The sequence below is a fragment of the Vipera ursinii genome (genome assembly GCF_947247035.1).
Source record: "Vipera ursinii genome assembly, chromosome: 2".
Taxonomy (NCBI): Eukaryota; Metazoa; Chordata; class Lepidosauria; order Squamata; family Viperidae; genus Vipera; species Vipera ursinii.
In genome coordinates, this window is record NC_139513.1 from 62,385,295 (window position 1) to 62,395,946 (window position 10,652).

The window sequence follows — 10,652 nt, forward strand, 5'->3', positions numbered from 1 at the left end:
TCCCAATATGAAGTGGTCACTCGAAGTTCAACTCCATCACTTCTTCTCTATTAGTAAGGATTAGGTCCAGTATAGCTTTTCCTCTAGTTCCCTCTTCTACCTTTTGGATGACAAAGTTGTCAGCTAGGTTGGCTAAAAATGTTTGATTTCCCACTTGCTGCAGTTTGTCTCCCCATTGATATCAGGGTAGTTAAAAGACTCCCATTACCGCTGTGGTATATTTCCTACATAGTGCTATTGCTGTTTATGTGATTGTGAATTGATGGAAACAAAATTCTTTAGCAGTGACTTTACAGCCTTCTCCATCCTCAACAACAATTTTTCTGTGGTTGAGATCTCTTTTGATCAGGGCATGATGCACTTTCAAATCTGAATTCTGAGGAAAACATAATGGCAACCAATGTTTTTATATGAGAGAACATATAATGTCACAGATCAAGTTCTGATATTAAGTCACAATACTGCTAGATTAGTCAGTTCTAAAAGATTGGTTTTGGTCACCTATGTAAAACAGTACATAAATTATAAAAATTACATGGTGCATCTATATTTTCAGTTTTATGCAGTTTTACTTTTTGTGACTGATAGCTTTAGTTTAAGCGAGATACTGAAAAGCAGAAGAATGGAAAGATGCCATCTATGTCAACAGTGTTATCCTTTCTATGATTTCAATATTCCTTCCACCATTCCACCAGTGGTAAAACTGCAAGCTTTAATGTTCCCAATGCACTTTTTAGTCTAAACATTCTGAACGGTAGCTTATAGGAGTAAATAAGCATTCCTAATTATATCACAGTTGTCACCTAAAAGAAAAAAATGCAAATGCTGCTTCGGAAGTGATATATTTAACAAATTCTGCAGTTTAAATGATACAGGAATTAACTTTGTTTATACATTTGTAGTACAATAGTCAATTGTTTAGCTTTATTCTACATTTATCTATGTAATATTATGTACCTGAAAAATAAACTCCAAACAAAAAAAAAAAACTTCAGTCAAACTCCCCTTCCTCCTCCAGCTTTATTGATAGTTTAAAATTACATTTCTATATTCTAGGACTTCAATTGCTTTTACCATCTGACTTTAAAAACTGATTACAAGCAAATGAAACTCAACAATTGTCTAAGTGATATAGTATACAAAAATAACATCTTGATTTCTGTGAAAATGCAGTTCTTTTCAAGTCCTGAATAGCTCCAAATTGTGTATACTCAAGCACTGATGTTCTGGGTTTGATTTAGTTTGAAATATTTAATGTTTCCCATTCCCTTGTTACCTCGCATTAAACATTCATTTATTGTATTACGGTTACTTCAATTTCTCCCTCACTCTTGTGGCCATTAACAGGCATGTGCATTGTTCGTTTATCCCACTTCGCTATATGCTTTTGGTAAGGCCTGATATAAATACTTGGTGTTTTAACTGTTACTGAGGTCAGACAATCCAAGGCCATTATTGTAATAGAATTAATTGCTGTGGAAGTTCAGACACTTCCAGCTTATTTCCTCCTGCATGTGATCACTTCCATGGAACCCAGGGAGGCTTTGCTGGTCTGACTTAACTCTTTCCACTCATCCATCCCTATTCACCAGTGGCACGGAAAGGGGGTTCTTTAACAAAGCATTATACATAACACCTCTACCAAACTAAACATAAACATTTTTTGTAGTTAAATGCAGAAAGTCGATTTTTCCACCCCTTTCCTCCTTTAACACGGCAAGTAAAGCTCACTGGCCTGGGAGTAGCCTCTATCTGCCAACCTTTGGCCAGTGAAGAGGATTCAGAGAAAAATAATACAACCATCAATCAGAAAAAGGAGGGGCGACAAAGGAAATCAGTTAAGCTGTAGCCTCAATTGTGCATTCCCGTGCAAGGTGTCCTGACTCCCCACAACGATAGCAGTTGACTTCACTAGTCTTGCTGCAGTTGATGGCTACATGGCCAGTTTCACCACACCTGAAATGAGACAAAACCAACATTAGCCCCATAGAGGCGGTGCAGAGTATGAGGATGGCTGAAAAGATTATTGGCAGTTCCCGCCCTTTCGTGCAGGACATAGTGTGTAAGTGTTGCTTGAACAGGGTAAGATTGTCTGGGACATTACACATCCCCTTCATGACCTGTTTTCCTTGTTAGCTTCTGGGAGGAGGCTTCGTGATATCCAAAGCAGAACATCCAGATTCAGTCAGTTTTGTTCCATACAGTATTAACCTTGTGAACTCTACAGCTTCCTCCTTCCATTATGTATTCAAGATGGACAGTGATTAATATTTATATGTTACTTATATGTAAGGGTGTATGTCTATACTAGTGGTAGGCAACCTTGGCTCTTTTATGACTCATGGACTTCAATTCCTGAGCCAGCTATGCTGGCTCAGGAATTCTGGGAGTTGAAGTCCATGAGTCATAAAGAGCCAAGGTTGCCTACCCCTGTTGTATGTGTGTCATGTAACTTTTGTTGTGTAACTTTGAGAGCAAGCAATTAAATTTCATTTTTAATGTGTGCCATTGCGTCCACAGTAAAAAATGACAATAAAGGTTATCTATCTATCATCTAAAACGTACATGTACCAAAACTTATGCAGCATTTATGTCAATGTAGTTTCTGTGGATTTAAATGTATTGCTAGTCAAGAGAAAAAATATCCCATACATTTGCAGTATTAATACCTATACTGAACATTAAAGTACAATGTAGCAATTTTAGCATTCATAAAATTCTGGGTAGAGGTTACAATAAAGGATCTAAATTAAAATCATGGGATGCTTGCAGGAACAAGCTCCTGCATATTGGTCTGAATCAGTCCTTTTGTTCTGAAACATTAGTATAGGATTAATGTGCATCTTACTGGTAGTATTAGAACCAATTTTTACCTATAGCATTTGACTTTGGTGCAGTCCTTCTGGATGTGTCCAAATTCCCCACAAGAATAACACTTTTGCTCATCTGCATGATCACAGTCACGAGCCAAGTGGCCAGGTTTGCCACAGTTGTAGCAGCACTGCTCTCTCTCTCTCTTGGGTTCCTTGCAGTCCTTCGCAATATGGCCGCCTCTACCGCAGTTATAGCAGGCTTCCACAATAAGTAAAAGAATATAAACAAGACTATAAAACCTTGATAGCATTGCGGGACATGAACTTAACAAAGTTCAACTGCTACGATGCATTTATTCTCCATTGTTTATTAATACTTACCATCCTCCTGAAGATCACAGTCCTTGGCAAGATGGCCAGACTCACCACAGCGGTAACAGATGTCTGGAAGTGATGATGACATAAATTGGAAGCCTGTTGAGAAAGATATTAGTTTTTCAATGAATGTAGCTACATGTATCAAGTTAAATACATATAAGACTACAATACTATTTTATTGCTATTCAATCTTGCATATAGCAAATAGGAAGAGAATAATTAAAGTAGATGTATGGATTCAAATTAATGAAAAAAAATTATTGGTAGGGATGGTACCTCTGCCACGGCTTCGCATTCCACGGCCACGACCAATTCCAGTGGGGCATTCTCGAGCCCAATGGCCAGTACGCCCACACTTGAAACACTCGTTACTGCTCATTGCTCCAATTAGGTTCTCTAAGCAAGAGGAAAACACTGATAAGGACAATTTAAGTATTTGTGTAAAAATGTTTTTATCACATAGATTTGAGAAGAATTAACCTTACATTTATGACAATATGTAAGATGGCAAACAATGCTTAAAGTTAAAATCTGTAGATTAAAAATAAGGGGTTTCCACAATTGCAACTGTTTTTCAATTACTTAAAAGTATTTTAAAACTGTGCAGTAAAGTTTCAATTATTTTTTTTCAGAATTTTCCTATTCACCCAATTAGTTATATCAAATTACAGTTAAATATTCTACACATCCACATATAATATTAATAGTCTTTTAATCCACAACTTCCAAAGGGGAAATCAATTGTATATAGAATATATGCATGAGCACATATAAGATATATTGTCATACGCAGTTCCAAAACATGTATTTCCCCAAGGTCTGCATGATCCCCACTCTATTTTTAGAAGGGCCAGGAAGTCCTGGTTATTCATCCAGATCTTTGGTAATAAAAAATTAAGAACTCGCTTCATTCCATATGGTCTGTCATGTCACACTTGCCATTTTTTAATCTTTAACGTTAACTGAGTCAGGCAGCATATATGTTTAATAAATAATTGTAAGCTTCCCTGAAACAAAAGCATAAGCTGAGAAATATGTGGTAACCCCCCCCCACCACCACCCAATCCACAGCACATATACCCCGCTCCTTCTGGTTATATGCTTTTTGCTCCATGTCATAAACAAGAGATTCTTTAGAGTTAGTCTCCAAATTTAAGGACTAGATGCATGCCTTAGCTAGTCATTTCCCCCCTACCTTTAGCACCAGATTCAAAGCACATGGATTAGATATATATCAATGTACACTTCCAACTTTCTGTTTACACTGAAACAAAATTTGTATTTTTGCTTAACACAATCCAATACAAAACTGAGACATACACATTACTATTGATGCTCAAATCAAATAATCATCTCTGTGAAGATGTAATTGCTGCCAGTAGAAAAACAGAATCATACAGAATAACTGTACTGAAAAAAGCAATATTTGGAAGCAAGTAACTCAGTTCACATTGTTACTACATAGATTTTCTAGGGAAAGGCCATTTCCATTCTCAAAAGATGTCAGAAGACATATGTCCAAGTTAAATAAAAACTTAAATTCCCACAATCATGCTTATTTGTCTTTAAAAGTTCTGTCTCAAGCTGCATTGACTAATATTGGTTCTTACTTATTTCTGAAATGTACAGAGGTGTCAGTTTAACATGGTGCTGTACAACTATGATTTAAAGTAAATCAGACAGCAACGACATGGACAGATAAAACAGGTGGAGACCCACTTAAAAATAAATATAAGGAATGTGGGAGTCTAAATTCTTCCCTTGAATATGACTCGCTGCAGTCTAAGTGCAGTGACTTGAGCCTGACTGGGAAAAACCACATTAGAAAATCTAGTAATGTCACCTAGGCATCCTTTTAATCCTTACAGATGACAACCAAAATCTTATTTTAAAAATGTAATCTAGAGAGCAAGATGGTTTGCAAGTATTAACTGATCCAAAAATATTCAAGTTCCCACTTTCAGTTTCTAAACTACTAGATCTATAATAGCCATAGCAACAAATGTTAACAAATGAATAAAAAATGGTTGCTATTTCTATTTCTACCATTACAAACCTGAAATTTATTCAGATTTAAAAGAATCACATTCTTGTTTAACTGGTTTGTCTCCTTTAAGTTCCACAAAATGGTTGATGAAACGAGCTATGTATCTTCCAATTACTCAAAATACCAAACTGCTCTAAGTAAGAATAGGTACACATATTTTCACTTTTATAATGTTCAAAGGTCTTGAATTACTATTGAAGTTATTTTATTTTAAGAATCCTTAAAGTTATCCTTACCCAACTCCCATTTTTAGAGTGATTATTTAGAATGAAAGTAACATAAAGCCCTTTTTACAGACAACAGAAACAATGGGTTAAAAGTCCATTTGACAGCTATCTAGAATACAGCACAATCCAAGCTATTAGGTTAATTTAAACTACCTCCCCCCATAACTCTGTCCTTTATTAAGGTCACCTTACTTTTCTCTTCTTTGGTTCCTAGTACTGCCAATTCATTTCATCCCATTCTATTTGCTGCTTCTTTTCATTTATTTTTGGTTCCTATTATTTCCTTACTTTCATTTAATCTAATTTCTTCCTTTAGGTTCATTGTTGTATTTATTTTCCAGTATAGATGCTCACTGGAGTGAATCTGAAACAAGACCTACCTAAGAGAATACATACATATATACATCAGCAACTATTATAGTTTCCCTTGTGTTTTGGTGTGAATTTTAAGTATGAAATTAAGAAAATTTAAATGCTAAATAAAAATATCTGCTGTTCAGAAAACAAATATTCCAATATTGTAAACTGCTGCCAACATATTAATAAAACCTTTGATTTATAGCAGTCAATATTGGAAACACTCAGGCCTTCATAATAGATTGTTTTATCTTCCCATTTCTACACAATATTATCTTAATATTTTTCTCAATTTCCAAAACATATTTTACTACCTTACCAATGATTTGAGAGAAATCCAGATATATGTATTTTGTAGAAACTTACTTTGACTACTGACAGTACTTATATTAACTTCTGGGATCTTTTAATGCTACTATATGTTGCCAATCAAGAAAGAATATTCACACATTTTCCACAGTAGCAAACCAGCTGAAACCTACTATCCTCACAATTCAGAGGATTTACAGATCTCCATACTTATAACAGTGACCAAATAATTCTTTTGATGCATCAACTAGGTATCTTCCTTATAAAATGTATTCTTTTATTCAAAGTGATTGTTTCCAATGCTTTTCACAGATTCTAAATAATTTTACTAGTTAGTAACAGCTATTAAAAATGCCAGCCCAGGTGGAAGAGCACAGGTTCTTCAATTGTTTCCCAGGTAGTTTTAAAGATCAACAGTCATTCTTTCAAAAATATACATAGAACTTATGTTTGCTATTAGTGTAAAGGCACATCAACTGTTTTATACCACTTTATTCTACAACACTGCTACTGAACAGTTGTGGTATGGATCTATTAGTCTCCCTTATAAAGGACTTTATTTATTTATTATTTATTTATTTATTAGTTTTTATAAACCGCCCTTCTCCCGAGGGACTCGGGGCGGTGTACAGAGGAAGGAAGAAGTATACAGACCGAACAATAAAATAATAAGAAACACTAATGAACACAAACTGGGACCCCAATTAATGCTATCATGCCAGGCCAGCCTGCTGGAACAAAAAAGTTTTTAAGTCGCGACGGAAGGTACGGAGGTCAGGGGCCATCCGGATTTCGGTAGGTAAGGTGTTCCAGAGGGCTGGCGCACCCACTGAGAATGCCCTCCCCCTGGGGGCCACCAGCCGACATTCCTTGAGCGGTGGCACCCTGAGGAGGCCCTCTCTGTGGGAGCGCACAGGACGGTGGGGTGCTGACATTGGCAGAAGGTGCTCCCGTAGGTAGTCCGGACCCATGCCATGTAGGGCTTTGAATGTCATTGTTAGCACCTTGAACTTCACACGGAAGGCAACCGGAAGCCAGTGCAGCGCACGGAGGAGAGGTGTGATATATGACTTTGCTTGTTTTTCAGCTAGAAAAGCAGCTTGTCACAAGTTTACTAGGGAAACCAATGAAGCAGCATAATTGCCACTAAAAATAATCAACCTGCTAAGCCTGTGGGGCAACTTTTTATATCGACAATTTATTCAAATAACTGCAATGTTAACTGCACATTAAGCATACATCAGAGCTGGTCACTTTATAATTAAAGGAGCAACAATTATCCTTATTATCCATCAATAGCAACTTTTACCTCTTTCCCAAACTGAAGCAGTAGAATATTTTAGTGGTATAGGCAATGTTTTCTATCTAGCTGATCCATTTTAAACATCTTAATTATTGTAAAAACCATGTAATTTTGAGGGTGCTATTTCTGTTACCATTATTTACTTTAAGAAGTAAATCCCACATTTACAAAACTCATTGAATCTCAAATGTTTAATTCTGTTGTATCCCTGTAACATTTTCTAGCATAAAGCTGTTATAGCCAACTTACACAAGCATGCCATCATCTTGTTATCAAAGGATCTGCAGTCACCACTAAACAGATGTTTTTAGGCCAACAGAAGCCTTAATCCAGTATTAAATTGGACATCTGCCACTGCCCAGTTGTGCTAAATTAAAATAGTAAGTAGTATTCCATTGTCACTTCTATTTCGGACTTGATTATCTGATAACATTTTTGAAACCGATCTCTTAAGGATGCATTCATCTCGACTCACCTCCATTTTTCTCCGTTCTATTCCTTCGAAAGACACTGCCAATCCGTGTAACACGGAATGCCACAACTAAATTTTTTTGCTTCTCTCTTACCGATCCTACACTTTAATTTTAGAACAGAGAATCTGTCACCCAAATCATCCTAAAATCTCCCCCAAAGCTAAAAAAAACTGCGGCCGGGGGGGGGGGGACCTTAAAAGGGCAACTTGAGATATACGAACTTTCCACCGGATCGGGCTTGGCTTCGAAGACAAAGACGTTTAGGATCGGGAGTGCTGCATTTCCCTCTTCCTCGGTAACGTCCCAGTATCAATAAGCGACAGAAAGGCCGAAGTGAGTTAAAAGGGCTACCTACCTACACACACACACACACACACACACACACACGAGCCAATCCCGAACCATAACGCCCTGGGGCAGGGGTCGGCAACCTCGGCTCTTTTATGACTCGTGGACTTCAACTCCCAGAATTCCTGAGCCAGCTCTGCTGGCTCAGGAATTCTGGGAGTTGAAGTCCACGAGTCATAAAAGAGCCGAGGTTGCCGACCCCTGCGCCTGGGGAAATGCTGCTTAAAAGAGTTAGGCAGGCGAACACGTGGAGGCCGCAGGTCACATGGAGGCTGAGGCGCCACCAGAGAGCGCCAGCTTTCCCCGCGACAAGCGAGTCCGGAAAGCAGCTTTAGATATCCGTCTCGGTCTCCCGTTTCTCCGCCTCGCTTTCTTTTCCCTCAAGTCACGAGCCCCATTACCGCCGCGGGAAGCCTCTCTTCCAGGCGCACGCGGCCCGCGTAAACTTCGTATTCCGTCGCCCTTGACTCGCCTACAGGGCCGGCGATCCCAGGACCCCGGCGATCCTCGCCACGAGTAGGAAGGACTTGCCCTGCTCCCTTTTTCCTCGCAACTCCGGGACGTCCCGCCGCGGCCCCGAGAAGCGATTCCTTACCGCCTCTCACAGGGCCAGGATGGGCGGCGGATATCCCGCTTACTTGGAAATAAACGCGGGTAGGGGAAGGCTGGGCGGTTTTTTTTTTTCCCGCGCAGTAGGCCGGAACGAGCCAGCGCCCTCCTTCCCTCAACTCACTCCGCCCACAGAGGCCCCACCGCCACACCGAATTGGCGAGCCTCCTCCCGTCAGCTCGGTTACCTTCCGCGGACTTTCCTTTCCCGTCGACGGCTCGATCCGGAATGGCCGCTCGCTTTGGGAGTTTCCCCTCCTTAGCCCACGCGCGAGATCCGACCAGCCACCCGCGGCCGTTGAGTCCCTGCTGGCTGCGCCACACGCGGTTTGCGCACGACCCCACGCACCCGCCCTGCCGATCTGCGCACGGCTCTATCCCGACCGCGGGGCCAATGGCAACCCGCGAATGCTTTCGCGTAGTCCATCGACGACACAAGTAGTACTGGCCAATCGGCGCCGTGGAAAAGGGGGAGGTGTCCGCCTACCGGAATATCCTCCAGTATTCTTCGGCCCAAACCGAGGGGAGGGGCTGTTTCTGGAATAACGAGGACGGTAAGGGAGCGGGGGGGGTGGGGTGGAGAGTCCAAATAGCTTTCCCGCGCGCGGCTTATCGCGATACTTAGCGAGCGTCTGCGCGTCGCTTGGGAGGCGGTGGCTGCCGCCCTGTTGGCGCGCCTGAGTCGGCGAAATCGACATTTGGCACTGCTAGTGACGCGTTCGGAGTAGGGTTGCCGACGCAGCGTCAGTTGTGCTTCGTGATGCTTTTTCGCAACGTCCCCGTGTGTAAAATGCCCTCTTTGCTTTGTTGGGATCCTTTTGCACTATCTGGAAGCGTAGGGAATTTGAAAGCTGCCCAACTCTGCGAAACTGAGATCTGAATAAATCTGGAGGGGGCTGCCTGATTGTCGTGGGGAATCTTTGGTGTCAGAAAACAAGAATCCTGAGGCGTGAAGCTGCAGGAAAAAAGCTGCGACTCGGGGGTTTCCCCGCTGCCCTTTAGCCCCTGAAGAGCTTTTATTTGTACTGTATCTGAAGTTAAAAATGCTCTTGCAAAGAAAGATTCACATTCAAAAGTAGCATCCTTCTCAAAAACAACTCTAATTACTTGGAGAAGGTTGTGCAATATTGGGACGTGAATCATCTGAGGAACATTTTAGGCAGCGGTAGAAAGGTATGAAAGTGAGTCAATTTGAGCGTAGTTAATTTTGTATTATAACATGCTCCCAAATTTTAAATCAAAACATAATTTTACTCCAACTACACCAGCTCAGTTGAAGACTGCTGTAATGCCTTGCATATTTTTATGTACTATAAATAGAGATGGTCTCATTTAGGTAGTATGAGAAACCACAAACTGGATTAGGAACAGAATCATTAAAAAGGGCGCAGTACTTTTCTTAAAAGTAAAACTGTTAAACTAATAGATTTTACAAGGCATTTTTGTTAATGTAATTGTTTAATATCTTGATATTTTATTATTTTAACATTTGTATATCATTAAAATTAAAAATAGTCTTCAACTATCCAGATATCAACTGGGAGACAAACTGCAGCGAGCAGGAGATCAAACAGATTCCTAACCAACCCAGCGGACAACTTTGTCATCCAAAAGGTGGAGGAGGAAACTAAATGAAAGCTATACTGGACTTAATCCTTACAAATAGAGAAGTGATAGAGGGAGTTGAAGTTGCTGGAACCTTGGGCGAAAGTGACCACGTCATACTGGAATTTAATATAATACAAACACTAGGAACAGAAAACAATCCAAACAGTTCTTGAATTCAAAA

The 10,652-nt window shown here is 40.0% G+C and overlaps 1 protein-coding gene across 3 annotated transcripts; it reads right to left on the reverse strand.

Moving 5' to 3' along the window:
* Nucleotides 1-825: 825 nt before the first annotated feature.
* Nucleotides 826-9,249, reverse strand: CNBP (CCHC-type zinc finger nucleic acid binding protein). 3 transcript variants are annotated; one of them, XM_083353265.1, is made up of 6 exons: nt 9,052-9,207; nt 5,658-5,845; nt 3,468-3,587; nt 3,195-3,287; nt 2,874-3,075; nt 826-1,956 (listed from the first exon to the last, which is right to left on the reverse strand). In XM_083353265.1, the coding sequence occupies exons 3-6, from the start codon at nt 3,568-3,570 to the stop codon at nt 1,839-1,841; spliced, it is 516 nt and encodes a 171-aa protein (XP_083209391.1). In that variant the 5' UTR covers nt 3,571-3,587; nt 5,658-5,845; nt 9,052-9,207; the 3' UTR covers nt 826-1,838. The 3 variants fall into 3 exon arrangements, with proteins under 3 accessions (XP_083209391.1, XP_083209392.1, XP_083209393.1); XM_083353266.1 differs by lacking the exon at nt 5,658-5,845 and having other exon boundaries at nt 2,874-3,072; nt 9,052-9,249; XM_083353267.1 differs by lacking the exon at nt 5,658-5,845 and having other exon boundaries at nt 9,052-9,205.
* Between the last annotated feature and the right edge of the window lie 1,403 nt (nt 9,250-10,652).